This window comes from Tamandua tetradactyla, chromosome 11 (assembly GCF_023851605.1).
Source record: "Tamandua tetradactyla isolate mTamTet1 chromosome 11, mTamTet1.pri, whole genome shotgun sequence".
Lineage (NCBI taxonomy): Eukaryota > Metazoa > Chordata > Mammalia > Pilosa > Myrmecophagidae > Tamandua > Tamandua tetradactyla.
Window position 1 is genome coordinate 24,306,376 of NC_135337.1, and position 17,309 is coordinate 24,323,684.

The following is a 17,309-nucleotide window of genomic DNA, read 5'->3' on the forward strand; positions in this document are numbered from 1 at the left end:
ATTGTGCTGAGGGCAGCTGAGTTACTGAGCATCTTCTGATCTTAACTACATGTACCAGCTGGTCCTGAACACTGAGGTTGTTGTTACTTAAATCACATTTGTGACTTCCTGGTGCTCCCCATTCAAGGACATCAGCTACATGATGAATTCTGTGCTTGTGGTTATGTAACCTTTTGTTAGGCACCCTTTGAGCATAGTTGTAAAGAAAATGGACGATTATTCTTCACTTTTCTATCTAATATGTTCAAGGATCTTTATACTTAAGGCTGTAACTCCAGCAGTTGAACCTGTCATTTCCTGAAAATATATTTTTGATCTAAATGTGGCATTTTAATCTTTCCTGTTAATTCCAGTCACAAAGAAAACAAAATGTTTTGGTGCCATATGACAATAAGAGAAACAATTCGCTATGTTAGTACTGTGCTAGGTTTATATATTGCATATAGTCAGACAACACTCAACAAATATCTATTGAACAACTACTACAAATCAGGCACTCTGCTAAGAGCTGGGAATATAGCAAAATGGAAATGATCTATGACACAGGCATGCATTCTCACCTATGTGCTATGTTTCCTAGTAACCACACAAAACAGATACTATTGTCATTTTAATTTTACAAATGATATAACTTAGACTCAGAGAAGTTGAGACAAGTAAATTGTCTCAAAAAAGCAAAACTAATAGGTAGTAGGCTGGCATTTTAATCCAGATGACTGTACTTCTGAGACAGAGCTTTCCCTCCTAGTTTACACTGACTAAACATGCAGTCTCCCAGCTATGTGAATGGTGTTAAGAAAATACAAAGCAGTTGGTTAACTTTGATGAAATAAAAGTTGGAAGTAGTTCTTAGGGTATTCAGCTCCTCAAAAACATTAGACTAAATATGATTGTACAGCACTGAAAATTCTAAAGAAGTCTATAATACTATCATTTTATTAGATTACATGATATTTGAAAGAGTAATATATTAATACATAAAAGATAAAATATAATTATAGATAAAGTTGTTGATGAAGCATAGGTGGCCTAAAAACGGTTATAAGTTTAGTACCCAATTCCAGCAAATAAAATAAATAAAAAATAATAAAATAACAAATAAAAATGGCTATGATCTTTTTGAAATATTTACTGATATATTAAAATATTTTTAAAAACAGGTGAAGCTAAATTTTAAAATGTGTTTTCGTTAGGCCATTATACCCCCAAATTACCATTTTGACATATGTCAATAAAAAATAATTAACAAGACATTTTGCATTCCGGTTTTTTAAAATTTTTTTCAAAATCCAGTGTTTATTGGACACAATACATCTCAAATCAGATGGTAGGTATTCAGCTGAAATATCTGTATTTAGATTTCGTTGAGTTTACAGTTGAAAAAATAGATTCACATACCCAGTTTGTTCCAAGCATACTTAAAATTTTCTAATATTAGTTTTGTAAGCTATATTAAAATTAATTAAAAGGAAATAAAATTTAAAACTCAATACTTCAGTTAAAATAGCTATATTTCAAGTGCTCAGTGTCCACAATACCTGGGGCTATCATATTGGATAGCATAGCTCTAGTATTTCTCATCCATGGCTCAGTGCTTCTTAGAAGGGCAGGCCAATCAGAAATGAAAAAAAAAAGTGTTTTTCTTGAGGTTAATTGAGGCTCACTCTGTCAAAAAAAATCACAGGAATTTCTAAATTCCAAACCTTCCTTTATATATCAAAGGAAAAATTTGAGATCTGAGTATTTTTTATATGCTAGTAATAGAGAGAGCACACAATACAGTATAAGTGATGCTACCACCAGCCTAGGAAAGGGGTGGGGAGTGTTTTGGGTCTAGAAGATAGCAGGATTGGAGAAGCAGAAATATCAGAAGTGCAGATCTGAGCATCCCAGTGAACACTCTTAGTTAAGAAACCCTGAGAAAGGAATTGGTCACCAGCTAATAGAAACCCAAGAGTTAAGAGGCTTTTACCTCACTTCTGGTTTGAACATGTGGAAGAACTCAGTCTTTCAATGCACTCATCTAGTAGGTAGTTCAAGTGGCAGAGAATGTGACTGTAATGGGAGCTGGAGAACTCTTTAGCAGAATCTGGAGGACAGAAAGCCCACTCAGGGATGGAAGCAAGATTGTGGAGATTCTGAGGATCTGTAATGTTGTGAGAGCCTAGATGGACCAAGTCAGCATGGGAGCTACAAGGGCATTAGCAGTGGGTGCCTGAAGGGCACCAGTGGCCCAGTGGAGGCTGGCCGACAGTCTCTGTCCTTACAGAGAGAACACTGTAAGACTGCCTTGTGGCTACTCTGAGCTTGACTCCCCACTCTACCATGAGGTCGTGCAGACCTCCGACTAGACCGTGGTGACATTTTGGCCTGAAGAAGGAAGGTTGAGAAACGAACAACTGAGAATTTGTTCAACATTATCCCCTCCTCCATCCCATTCCTATTCAGGCAGGATAGGTCCTCGTGAGAAAATTTAGCTCAACTGAAAAATAAGTAGCTTCATGCTTTACACAATCTGTATTGTAGTATATAAAACGTATGACTTCAGTATACCACTGTGTATTGTGGTATTTAGTGCCCTGAAAAGTATAAATTATGTGAACACATATCTGCCTGGTTCAAAGTCCATGGTCTATCTGCCATCATATTGCCTCACTACCAGACATCTTTGTATTATTACTGGGAAAATTTATGAATGTGGATTTGGATTTTGGAGGCAACATAGTCCTCATCTGGCTGTGCTGCTATGGCACATTTGAGTTCCAAAGGCCTTCTTGCATTTCATACTTCCTTCACTTTCAGTCCATGCTAGTACTGTTAGCACTGATATAAAGTATTCAACAACTTTGAGGGTCTCCTGTACCTGTCATGAGAATTCACTCCTTTAGGCAAGAGGCTCCTCCACAGATCTTTCCTAGATAATTCCATCTCTGTTTTTGGCTTTTGCTGAGATGGCTAAATGAAGAAGTCCTTAAGCTTCCTAGATTTGCTTGAGGATATCTGTGAGTCACACTGTTAATATTTTTAAAGAGCCTTTTTTGTGACTGAGCACTCTGATGTTTTTATCTTTCTCAGACTTTAGCAAAAGGTTGTGTAAGCATACTCTCAGCTTTTTCTCAGAGCAAATTTTCCTGGCAATCACTTAATTTTGTCATCTTTTCAAAGTGTTAGGCCAAGAATCTGCTAAAACATCAAGTTCTGGTTCCTTTTTGTTTAACAGTTCTTTCCTCTCATATTAAGTAGCATGTAGAAACCAGGCCATGCCTCATCACTTTGCCAGGATATCTTCTCAGCTCATTATCCTGATTCATCATTTACAAGTCCTGTTTTCTACCTAACTGTGCTTCAACAGTCCTACTAAGTTGTCTGCACTACATAACATAGATCCTTTTTCTTACAGTTTTCTATAACATGTTGCTAATTTTTTTCTGAGCCCTCACCAGCAGTGCCTTTAAGGTCCATCTTTATATTAACAGTCGCCTCATGATGATTTAGAAATGTTCTGTTGGTCTTCACTTCCTTCTGTGTCTCCACTAGCAGGTTCATGAACTTCCGCATATCTTCCCCCTCTCTGTTCCATGACAGTCCAGGCTTTTACCATCATGTGCCTCAAAATGCTTCTAGTCTCTGCCCGTTGGTCAATTCCAAAGCCATTTCCACATTTTCTTGGAATCTGTTAAAGCAACTCCCCACTACCAGGTACCAAAATCTGAATTCGTTTTCTAGTGCTACCATAACAAACTATCACAAACTTAGTAACAAGAAACAAAACTTATTTATTATTTTTCAGTTCTTTAGGTCAGATGTCCAACATAGGTCCCACTGGGTAAAGTAAAGGTACCAGCAGGGCTGTGTTCCTTTCTGGAAGCTCTAGGGGAAATTGGTACCTTGCATTTTCTAGGAGCTTCCTGTTTCTCTTGGCTTGTGCCCCCTTCTTCCATCTTCAAAGTCAGTAGCACAGCCTCTTCAAATCTCTCTCACCACAAATGAGAAGGGTTCTCCTCTTCTATAAAGTCACGTGATAAAGTTGGGCCCACTTGGATAATTCAACATAATCTCCCCATTTCAAGGTGAGGCTGCTGAAAGCAGATACCATGAAATGGGTTGGTTTTAAATAATGGTAATTTATTAGCTTACAGTTGGGGCCATGAAAATGTCCACATCAAGGCATCATCAAGGCAGTGCTTTCTTCCTGAAGGCCGACAGCTGGCAATCTTGTTCCTCTGCCACATGGCAATGCACACAGTGGCATCTACTGTTCTGTCCCTTCTCTTCTGGATTTCACTGATTTCAGCTTCTTGTTTCTGTGGCTTTCTCTCTCTTGGTCTGACATTAATTCACTTATAAAAGACTCCAGTCTTCCCCAGGGAAGCGGATTAATACCTTCCCTGGGGCATGCCAGAAATCCTACTTAAAATAGGTTTTACACCCATAGGAATCTTATTAGCTTTAGAACATAATTTTCTGGGTACATACAGTTCCAAACCACCATGGAGATCCTTACCATTAATCACATAGGCAAAGTCTGTTGCCATGCAAGGTAGCTTATTCATAGGTTACAGGGATTAAGACGTGGATATCTTCAGGGGAACATTATTCTTTTTACCACAAGAGTTTTAACTCTGTAGCAGGTATTGATCTAGGCAATTTGAGACAAGAAGGAGATGAACAATCAGCAAGTAGCCAAATGAATATATGCAAGGTAATTTCAAATAATGATAAGTACTTTAAAGACAATAAAAGACTTCAAAAATGTACTTCCCCCAGCATATACATAATTCACTACTTCACTCATTCAGTAATTACTAGACAACTGCTATGTGGAAGCACTGTTCTATGCATTTGAAATAGAACTGTGAATAGACAGAGGTCATTCCATTCTAAAGGAGTATTCCAGTAGAAGGGACAGATAAGCATATATACACACAAATGGAGAACACAACTTTAGATAGTGATAAATGCTATGAAGAAAATACTCTGCCCTCTCTCCCTTGTATCACTTTTCATCTATTCATTCTTTTATTCATTAAGTCTTTGTTGTGTGCCTACTATGTGTCAATCAAGGTGCTAAGTACTTGCTTACAATGGTAAACGACATGTTTTCTATTGTTCACTCCTACTGAAGGAAACAACACAAATAAGTAATAATAAGTCATTATTATAATTATCCAAGAGGATGAACAAGGTGCTTTGGGAGCACATAGCAGGAGTGCCTTTGACACATCTGTGCCTAGGTCACCTTTCTCCCACCAGTTTCCTTTTGCCTGGAATTCTTGTATGCATCCTTCAAGATCAAACTTGAGATGTCTTTTCTTTGAAGAAATACAGTACCTGGTGCATGACATGAAACAAACATCTGTGTATTTGATTTTCATTTATATATTGTGTTTTCAAGTTACAGAGAAATGCGTGCTATTAGAACAACAGAGCCAGTTTACTCACAGAATAATATGGGTATTTGTGACTATATTTTAGTAAAAATGAACAAGGAAGCAAAACTTCTCTATATGCGTATTAATTCTTATATGTGTTTGCATCAGCAAGGAGAAAAGAGTAAAAGAATATACATCAGGCTATAAATGGAACAGTTTTGGCTTTTTGCATCTTGTGCTAATAGATATTTTTGGAATGAATGAATAAGAAATGCCAACAATGGTTAGATGTCTTGGCCTGTAAGGTAATGTGCATCCACTGATCCTTGAGGACTGAGTGGATACCATCCTACCCAAATCACATCACCTCTTGTTTGTGTTTTATTTTAGCAACACTTTGACATCTGGTTAATCTAGATGGTTTTGTAAGTGAATTAAAAACCAAGAAAGCATAAATAATCAATTCCTGTTCTGTATCCAACTTGCTTAACAGATTCTTATGCCATAATTTCCTTTCTTGCAAATTAGGAATAATAGGCTTTGTGTAAGAATAACACAATTAGACTGGTTAAAAGGCACTTATATTCATGAAGTACAAAATGGTTGCTGACTATAAGTGAAAACTTTTAAATTTTTCTTTGGTGATATCTATGCCAACTGATTATACTCCAGAAAATCTTTGCATAATAAAGCACTGCTATATTCCACCTGAAAATTGAATGTAGTTGATTGAACAAATGTCACCCTTCTTCCATAACCCTTGAAATTTAATCTCTTAAATTTTGTCCTTGATGTTAATTAGGGTTTGGTTGAAGAAGAGCCAAATCCCAGGCAATTCATAATCTAGAACTTTCTTATGAATTTGCAAAGCAGCCAATAAAAGACTATCTTTGGACTCTTTAAAGACCATCCTTGAGTCTTCAGGACTTCATAGGAATCAACTGATTATTCAAGAGAAATGTAAAAGGGTCATGACCCACAGGTTAATATGCATCTATACAATTTGAACAAGTAAGGGCTAGATTTTATCTGAGATGGCCTTTTGGGACAAAGGGGAAGACAGACATTCTACAAAGCCATATAGCATCTGTAGGATATTTCCTGCATGGACCATGCTTACATTGTTCCCCCTTTTCCCAAATAGCAGAGAGCGTAGATGCAGCCTCACCCCCATGGTACTAATGTGAACTTCTTTCTCTTTTCTTTAATTCCTGCTCTCTTGTATTCAGTTATATTCATCTTGTGTCAGTTGGCTATTTCCTCCAAATAAGAAATCAGTGAGAAAGATGAAATGAAGATTCAGAGTTACCCAAGTGTTCTCTGCCTCCTTCCCATTTGCATCTCTCCTTCCTCAACAGTGCCACCCCCAATTGTTAAGTTGTGCATCCTCCATAATGAACTTTATATTGATCCATTTTTTCATCTATAAAATGAAGGTAATAATAAAATCTAGCTTATAATGTTGTTCTGAGCACTTAAGGAGATAATTAATGTAATATGCTTGGAACATTGCCTATAACATAGTGTACACTCAATAAATGGCAGCTCTAGCTAATACTAAAATATCAATATTATTTCATATTAGCTCAGATCTATTTTGTATTAATAGAGATAGGATATCATTAAGATTCTGACACATGAATAAATACAATGATAAGGAATCCTTTATTAGTCACCTGTGTTAAAGAAAATCTCACAAGCAGCCTAAATTTCACTCCCTATTCATATGCACTAGTTGTATCAGGAATTACTCTATTAAATGCATCACTGGAATCCTGAAGCGGTATGATATCGTTGCCTTGTTATTCACACGGGCAGAGCTCTTTAACATATTCTTCGGGATGGCAAAACATAATTTTCTCCTTCTCATCTCTTTCCTTCTCTTCAGGCATACTTATCCTTCAGAACGGAAATGACTGTGCTTTTCTGAGCATAGGCTTAGAAGGCACAGATATAGTCTGAAGTTTACAGCTCAAGAAGGAGAGAACTCAGCTTCTTCTTTCCTTTTGTTTTCCTCCAAAGCATTAGGATTTGGGATAGATTGCAAAGGACTAAAATTTGTATACAGTGAAGTCTTGTATTATGTGAAATAGTTAAATATTCATATAAGCACTTCTGGCAGCTAATAAGCCTACAAACTTTGCCCAGGAAAAAAAAAGAGACAGAGAGAGAGAAAGAGAGAAGGTAATTACTGAATTTTATAGTATACTAAAATGGTTGCTTTGGACTAAAAACTGAAATGTTGATTTTGGTTTAGTCTCTTTAGGCAAATAGATTCTTTATTCAATTCAGGACAGTATACACATGGTTATATACATTTCTGAGTGTTTTTCCAAGTATATTATCACTTTCAGATACTTGATGACATTAATACTATCTAATCAGTTCTCTGGTAGTGCTGTCAGAACCATCTCTTTTATAAATACTCTTCTAAAGACTCAAAACCATAACTGACAAATTCTGCTTGTAATCACTAGATTTGTTTACCCACTAACACATGGTTTAAATTATGAGTGATGGAGCAATAGAATAAATCAGATTGGTGAAAGGAGCATGTTGAGCATAGTGGCACACAACTTCTAGACCTGGCACACAGTGAAAGCACCTAACACTACACCTTCTTCATTAGGATATGTGAAGATGCCAGGAATGTATGTAGCTATTCATTAATTTTGTTTTGTTTTTTGGCTGACACATTTCCCTCACTGTAATTTAGATTTTTTTGTTGTGATATTTCTGGCTAATAAAACCTAGGTAAAACAAAGTAATTTTACGATTTCAGATAACCATGTAAAAGCAAATTGTAATGAATCTTAAAGTTTTTCTCTAAAGTAACGTATTTTTGGTAGAAATTTACTCCATTTTATTTTTTCTAGTTATAGTCACTGGTACTGATTTTACCAAACAAGCATCTACTCAACCTGGTATACAGAAATGTAAAATTTAAAACACTCCCCTCAATTTACCCCTGCTAACAGTATCGTCAAGATTAATCTAAAAATGTAAACTCAGATAAAGTATAGATATACTAAAAGTAGATATAAAAATGGTCAGTTTGAATATCTGCATTCAGTTTTCATAGCTGATTAATAAAATTACATAAGAGTTGGCCATTGACCAGAAATGGCCATATCGGGTAAGTAAAATTAAATGACTAGATACACTCATTCATTGCTGGTGACAAGGTAAAATGGTGCAACCATTGGGGAAGAAGTTTAGCAGTTCTTAGAAAGTTCAATATAGAACTACCATATTATCTGGCAATCCCACTTCTAGGTATATACTCAAAAAACTTGAAAGCAGGGACTCTAACAGATATTTGCACATTGATGTTCATAGTGGCATTATTCGCAATTGCCCAAAGATGGAAGCAATGGAAATGTCCATCAACTGATGACTGGATAAACAAAATGTAGTATATACATACAATGGAATATTTATATTAGCTGTAAAATGCAACAATGTAGATGCACCTTGCAAACATCATATTGAGTGAAATAAGCCAGGCACAAAAGGACAAATATTGTATGGTCACAGTGATAAGACATTATTAGAATAAGCTAACTCAGAGAGTCAGAATCTAGAATATAGGTTACCAGGAGTTGGTATAGGTGTAGGAAATAGGGAATTAAGGCTTAAAATATAAGGGTTCCTATTTGGAATGATGGAAATGTTTTGATAACAGATTACTACATTGTGAACAAAATTAACATTACTGAAATATATAACTGAATGTGGCTAAAAGCGGAGATGTTAGGTTGTAAATATGGTAATAGGATTTACATAGTTTTTAATCCATGAAACTACACAGGAAGTAAACCTGAAGTTAAATCATAGGCTATAGTTAATTGTACAATTATAAAATTGGGCTTTCATCAATTGTAACAAGTGCACCACATCAATGCAAGGTGTTAGTAAATAGAGTGGTATATGGGAATCCTATATTTTATGCATGAGTGTTCTGTAAATCCACAGCTTCTCTAATAAAAAAAATGACTATTTTAAATAGTCATTTAAATTCTGCATATACGAAATTTCCTTTGAAAAAATCATAAACTATGGTTAATAATTTTAACTATATATGCATGTGTCTATAAACATATGTGTGTACAAAGACATAATATGCTATGCAGGAATATCAAGGAAATATCTTTATCTAATATCACGTTTTTATTTAATATTTCAGATGTACATTACCAACACAATTAAAGCCAAAGGAACAAGACTTGCTAAGCCAGTTCTGTGTTTGGGGTTGATGTGTTTGGCCTTTCTTACTGGACTCAACAGAGTAGCAGAATATCGAAATCACTGGTCAGATGTGATAGCAGGCTTTCTGGTTGGAATATCTATAGCCGTGTTTCTGGTAAGTACAGATATATTTAGATATTACTGAATTTTTAATTAATTCAGTTAACCAACCATGTCACTTCAGCAACATCAGGAGTAGTTTTTAATTAATTCATTTGAGGTGAAAAATATATAAATTCTGCAGTTAAGGGGGATACAAATATTTTCCTTTAAAATGAAACAGGGCTAAACTCCCTCTGTGTGGAGCAGGATGCTACAATGGTGCATCATGGGAACACAGGCCGAAACTTTCCACAAATGATCTCTTTATTCCTTAGCACACCATAAGGAGTCCAGAAAGGGCAAATAATCTCCTTGTCACTTACACAGCACAAAAAAGTCCCAAAGAGCGGGGGAGGAGTCCCACCGCACCTGCTCTCAAAGGTAGCTCAAAGAGCTTGGGATCTCAGTTGGTAGATGACAGCTCTGCTCACCATACTTGCCGTTGGAGGAGAGAGACAAATCCATATCAAGCATGGGCTTATCCACCTCGGGGGAACGGGCGCCTGTCACCAGCAATTCCTGCTCTGATATGCATCTGGTGTCTGGGTTGAAGGTCTTACTGGGCTTTTCTATTAGATGTCAAAGATGTCAATTCCCCCTAGGTTGTGGAAAGGCACACAACAGACAAGGAGGTAGGAGTAGTGGAAAGTCTGAGGAGGACCACTTAGCACATGTTTGTGATTTCCCCAGAGAAGGAGGTGGAGGTAAGTGAGGTCCAGTAATGGCCACTGAATAGGCTCCTGTGATTTCCCTAATGGTCACCCCTAGCTAGTCCTTAAAACTGGGTTGTGAGTGGTTTGAAAAATTTTTAAACTTTTAAACTTCCTCAGGGAAGTTTGTATCCTGGAGCATCTTGGGCATCGCAAAATACCCTAGTGCCTCACCCCATACTCTCCGTGAGCCACAAAGCTCTGTAACAAGGGAAACTCAGTTGTGAGAGCAGCCATGTCACTTCAGCAACGTCAGGGGTAGCTTCTAAGAAAATGTTATCTCAAATCAATTTTACACAAAACGGAAGGGCACACATAGTGACTTTCAATGGCATGAGCCTGCTATCTATACTCTTATTATAAAATCTCTTTGAATGGTATTGATAAGTTTTAATTGTTGGAAAATATATTTTAGTCTGGCTTTAGAATTAATCAGTCCATTGTAAATATGAGTATATCATGTTTTATCCAGATGGAAAAAATGTGTAAACTATAAATAAAACATATCGAACCATTATAATGTAAGAAATCATTTATTTCCATTTTGATTACATTTAAATTGGCAGTTGCTTCTTATACAACTTTCCCTCCTCAGCCTCCTTTAATTAATAGCCAGTGAGCAAAACTACATATGTGCTTTTCTAGCTACCAAGTAAATGTTTGAGCATAATTTATGTACCAGGCATTGTAAAAAGTTTTATTTGCTCTTGAACCTCTTATTGGGAAGTAGTGATCATATAGTCACGTCTGCTCTAACCCCTGTGTTTCTTTCTTTTCTTGGTATCGCTCCTTCTGATTCCAGTGGCATACTTAGGTCCACCTCACTCTCTCCCAGAGATGTCCTGTAGCCTCATGAAAACTGGGACCCAGTTTTGGACCAAACCTTCACTTTACCATTTGAAACGAGTTGACATTAGAAGCAAAAATAAACCAAACGAAGCCTTAGACAAATCCTAAGAAAACAATCACAGGCATGGCTACGAGCATGCCAACAGTCGCAGTTTCACGGCACTAGTGTCATATGTAACTGCATTTCAGCTCCATAGTCCAGAACATCTTCTCTGGCATCTTCACTGGCACTGCCCATCTCCCTGTGACAGCTGCCGTCTTCCTTTTACTTCCTGTGACCATTTTGACACCTTGTGAGGCAAAATCAAGAACCCTCATATCTTCCCAGTCACTTCCCAGGGTGGCAACCTTGTGGTGAAGATGAGTTAAATAACTCATCCCCTTGGGACTCAAGACCCTCCTCCTGGGTGTATTCAAAAGATTCCATAATGGTCCTTCAAATGAGCATGCCCACACCCCCAAGGAAATGACCTTAAAAAAGGATAATGTGAAAATAATACCTTAACCATATGAGAACTAAACATGCATTTACCCATTGTGCATGAGATGTTGTCGCAGGCCTGGAATGGCACCTGTCATCCAGTGTGAATGGCATGGGGGGTATCCTAAAGTGACATATGTTATAAAAATAATTTGGGTTTTTGTTTAAAAATGTAGATGATTCAGGAGCAACTGACAGACTAAAGTCTCAACTAAGTGAGTTGAAACAGAAAAACAGCTTGGTTGAATCCCAGCTCCTTCACATGCTCCTGGTATGCCATTTAACTATTTACTTAACCTTTCTGAGCCTCACTTTCTTACTTTTTAAAATAAGGCTAGTAACACCCTCCTTAAAGAGTCACTGGAAGAACTAATAAAGATTAAACGAAATACTGAATGTTTAGTAAACAGCCATATGAATGAAGGAAATGAGTTTTGTAAATGTTACCTTGCCTCCTCTTGGTTCCTTTTACCCTAGGATAAGATTTATGTTTTGGAAACATGATTGGCGGAAAATAAACTTCCAGGTAAAGAAAGAGGAGATAGGGAACAAGGGAAACAGAATGGCACAAGTTGGGCATCAGTAGATACAAAAAGAAGGGAGAATGTCTGAGAGGGATTTAGGTAATGGAATGGTGCGGAGCCTAATCAAAGGCTGGAGATGATGAGGATAAAGGGGAGGGGCAATCCGTGATGACTTCCAGGTTTTTCATTTGGGCAACTAAATAGAACATTTCTTTTGGGCAGTGTCTCCAGTTCTGCTGTGCAATATCCAATCGCTGTTTCCAGTTGTCTTGGAGTGTGTGCAAGACTCCAATGTCTAAAATGATTCCAAAATAAAATGAATGCTGCTCCAGACCTCTGGGTCTCCGTGCGAGGCATCCTTACCTCCCAGTCATCCTGCCTCAGCGCTCAGCATTTGCCTTTGACTCATTCTCCTCATTCATCCCCTACACTCGGTGATTCATCTAGGCCCAGTTCATTTTCACTATGAAAATATTTCTTCCATGTCCTATTTCTTTGCCATTATGACCATAATCCCTCAATTCTAGAGATCACTGCTCCTCACCTCCATTATGTCCATAGGTTCCCAGCTGTCTGCCCCCTTCAGACTCTCCCTCAAATACCCCACATTCTACTTCTGTACACATCTTATTTATAATATAACTCACTGATAACAATAAAACAAGAGCAAAAGCAAAACCTCTTTCCTACTGCATCAAATCTAGACACTTCCATTGAACTTCTGGGACCTTGATCTTCTGGCTATACTTTTCTTGGCTAAGCTAATATTTCCCTCTTAACAGTGTAAACCCTCTACTTTGAATCCAGCCAGTTTCTTTCTTCTCAGATGTCTCCATCCTATACATTTGCCTCAGGGGGATGCCCTCTTTTCTATATATTTTAGGGAGCAAAACAGAAGTTGGGAGTCAGACAAACTGAAGTTTGAATCCTGCTTTTGCTACTTGCTACTGTATGACCAGGCACTAGATACTTAGCTACTCATTCTTAAAATGGTGAAGCTTTACCTGATGTGTATTTTTAAAAGCTACCCCTCTCCAAGGACTACCTTCTTAATTCCCTATCCCACTTTTCTCCATGGAACATTTCAGCTTTTTTTTTTTTTTGCATGGGCAGGCACCAGGAACATTTCAACTTTTAATATACCACACATAATGATTCTCTTTAGTTTTCTGTTTTTGTTTTGTCTTGTTTACTACTAGCAACCCCATTATAATGAAACCTCCCTTGTGAAGATGGCTTTTATTTGTGTTGTTCACTGCGTATCCCTGGTATATAAAACAGGGTCTGGTACATAGGAGGTGCTCAGTAAGTAGTTGATGAATGATTGAATGAACATGGATTTGCTTTATTTACTTCCCAGAGCTCTTTTGTGGGTTAAATGCAATGAATGACTTATGTAATAAGTGCAACCCAGGACCGGCAGGAGAGAAAGCACTTGCTAACATGTTCTTCACCTTTGACTACTATATTCAAATCCCTCAGGCATTTGAAATTTAGTTCTGGCAAGTTCCAACCTCTCTGGGAAATATACTAATTACTTGGTATCCCCATTTTCCTGAAATTCTACAGCATTTGTAGTTACAGTCTAACAAGGAATTAAGTCCTGTGCTAAGTCATCACTCTTATCCCATATACATACTCCTCAAGTTTAGAAAGCATAATCCCCATCCTTAGTAAGATACAAAACAAATAGTAATTGAGCAACAGAGTGATTAATAGTATTTTATAAAAATGTATGTGAGCTTCAAAGCACTTCCAGAAAAGATGCATATAACAACATTAATTAGTATAGTCCACATTTATTAAGCCACAGTAGTAGTTTGTTGCGTTATTATAGATACCATAATAATAGTAATGATAATGGTAATTTGAATGATCTTTTGTACATTAACTCAATTACTCCTCACAGTAGACCATTGAGATTTTGTCAAAGAAAAACTGTACTGGACATTGTGAAACAGACAAGAGCGGCTTTACTTATAGCTACCTATAAATGGAGATACCAAGTAATTAGCTCTGGGAAGTAAATAAAGCAAGTCCTTATCCTTTCGCTCATTTATTCTTTCATCCATCAACTATTTACTGACCACCTCTTATGTACCAGACCCTGGAAAGAAAGTAGAACTCAACTCGAAGGGAAGCAGCGGGGTGGTTGAGTTTTATAGGGAGGGAAAGGGCAACGGAAAAGTCCCAGTAAAACCATTTGGCAAAGTCGGGCTTGGGGAGATTGGGGGCAAGACTGGAAACTTGAAATAGGTAGTATCTCAAGTTGTCTTCTTTTTCCCCCTACAGTACAATCCCACAACTGTAAGATTAGTTTCAAGGTGTTCAGGCCCAGGGAGGGATAGTTAGTGGTGCCTGAAGAGCAAGACTGAAAACTTGGTTAAGACAGAGAATAAAAATCTTGGTCAGTCCCTCCTCTTGTTCAAGAAAATCATCAAGTTTTGGATGATTAGTCATTTGGCTTAGCCTTTTTTGTTGTTGGTAGAGGACAAGTTGAATAATTTCTTGAGAGACTGTGCAAAAGGTAAGTTATTGTAGGGTCAGGCATCATAAAAGAAGGATGTTAGAAAAAGAAAAAAATGAAACCTTAATACAGAAGGTTGTAGTGATACTTGAGGCCAACGGGTAAAAGTCTCTTGCTTTCGTAACACTTGCTCTTTGAGTTTCTTGAAGCTAAAATGTGGATGCTTTTTGTGATGCTGGTCATAGTCATGTTATCTCTCAGATAAGGGCATGCAGGACCTGAGCCTCTTACTCAACTTCTTCAGTGACTTAAAAGTGGCTTGCCCAGAGAGAAATCTAGCTCACACATGCTATACTGTGTCCTTTGAGATATATATCAAGTTGTCAGGCTTTAGTTTCCCATGCCCTTTTAGATCCTGGGGAAAGACTGGCTGGTAGATAACCTAGAGTCTCAAAAGGATTTAGGCAGTTAGATTTTCATTGTCAGTGACATCAAGTCGGGAGGATGGAAGGAAAATTGAAAACATTAGTTTGGGGAGTTGCAGCCAGATATTGAAGGAAACTGGGAAGATTGGAAAATTGGTAAGGGTTGACAAAATATACAAGATGACAGGATTTTGTCCAATTTACAGGTAGATAGCAAAGAGATGTAAAGTAGCTTAAAGATGATGAACAAGAGTAAAATTTTTTGATAATCCAGGCGTGTGCTATAATTGTTTATGGAAATATAAAATTTATCTCCATAATCATCTCTCTTTTGATCAAAGATAATCCCAAAGAAAGATTATTCTTGATTATAAAATAAGGTTAGTTCAATCAGATTTGGCCTGATTATTTATAGAGGCACAGCAAAAATGGTAACTTGCTATATAGGCATTTTTTTTCTTTCTTTCTTTCTTTCTTTTTTTTAAATTTTTTTGCATGGGCAGGCACCAGGACTCGAACCCGGGTCTCTGGCACAGCAGGTGAGAACTCTGCCACTGCGCCACCACTGTCCTCCCCATATAGGCATTTTTAAGATTTCTTTGTTGGAAATTTTTCTAAGGAATCTCGGATTGAACTTTTAAAAGCCTCTCCAGGCTAGGAATCCCAGCCAAGTACTCACCACCAGATTTCACCTGTAGTGCCTAAAAATTTGAGTGAATTTCTTTCTCCTCAAGTTCTTCCCCAAATTGTATGGTTCCTGGGCTTGCCAGGAAGTGGTTTTTTACTCACTTTTAAGGCTGAGAGCCCTGTAAGCCAGGGACCAGGCTGGTTTTCCCAAGACAACTCTGTGAGCACTTGGCTCCATTGAAGTCAACAGTAGCTTACAGATGTCCTACTTCCTTAAAAGTCTTGGTTATACAGTCAGTGTTTCCAGTTATGTACTGTTAACAAGAAGGACAGATTCTCATTGAACATATGCAAGTGATTGATTACATTGACATGAAAATAGGGTAACTAAAGAACTTTTGAATTCTGGAGGGATTAGGCAGGATACAAAGATAAATGTTTCAATTTGTCACCAAAAGTATAGTCAATTGGGCAGGCCACCATGGCTCAGCAGGCAGAGTTCTCGCCTGCCATGCCAGAGGACCCAGGTTTGATTCCCCGTGCCTGCCAATGTTTTTTTAAAAAAAAAAAAAAAGTACACATCAACTAAATTGTTATGAACTGTAGATAGCTCATGGTAAAAGGGGAAGGGTTATCATATTCAGAAAATAGAACATTAAAGTATTGGCAATATCTCTAACGAAACCCATAATCATCCTTTTCCAGATGATTCAGTTCTATGTAGTTTATTCTTGCTCTGTTTCATTGTGTTAGCAATCTCATGAACCCATCAGTTTTTTCACTTGAGTCCTGGAAATTTTGACTCAGTTCAGTTATATGATCTCAACATTATTTAAATAATACCATTAGAAGCCTGTGCACAAGGGTCGTGGTGTAGTCCTTTCCAGGTATTTTTGAGACTGAAGATGAAGCACTCCAGTCTGTAACTGACTCGAGGCACCTTTAGGGAAGTATCAGAGTTAAGACAAACAAGCAATCAGCAACTATTTGTCGATGACAAAAGATTCAAATGGTTATTGTTAACTTATTACTGTTTTACAACAGTGAAATGTCTGAAGAGGCACATAATAAAAACAGTGCAACTGACAAGGAAATTTTGATGTTTCTGTGACATATAACATTCTTTAAAATAACTGAAATTGTGACTGATATCATAGTATTAATGTCTAATATCAGGCAAGGAAGTACCAGGACAAACCATGGACGGTGAGGACACTGATAAATCTCTAGGAACTTTGTACAATTTCTAAAATACTTCAGTTAATAACATTTTATCCATATAGGTTTTTCCTAGGAAAGGAAAAATACACTTTCATGCAATTCATAACAAATCAGATAAACCTAATTATTTTTAGGTTTTACCTTTCCTTTTACAAGGTGAAAGAAGAAATCCTTTGTGATTTTCCAGGGGCTCTCTGGAAAATCCCAAAGATAGTCTTAGGTCAAGAAGATAAATCATTTAGGATTTGACTTGGAGAAGGCAAAATGTCAAAAGTTGTCAGGA

General features: G+C 37.2%; 1 protein-coding gene across 13 annotated transcripts in view; it reads left to right on the plus strand.

Annotated features, from left to right (window-relative positions):
* PLPPR5 (phospholipid phosphatase related 5) overlaps positions 1-17,309 on the plus strand; it is a 413,822-nt gene that overhangs the window by 351,741 nt on the left and 44,772 nt on the right. For all 13 annotated transcript variants that reach the window (XM_077120160.1, XM_077120157.1, XM_077120168.1 and 10 more), the window contains one exon: positions 9,559-9,735. In XM_077120160.1, the coding sequence (XP_076976275.1) occupies positions 9,559-9,735 (177 nt within the window). The remainder of the gene's footprint in view (positions 1-9,558; positions 9,736-17,309) is intronic.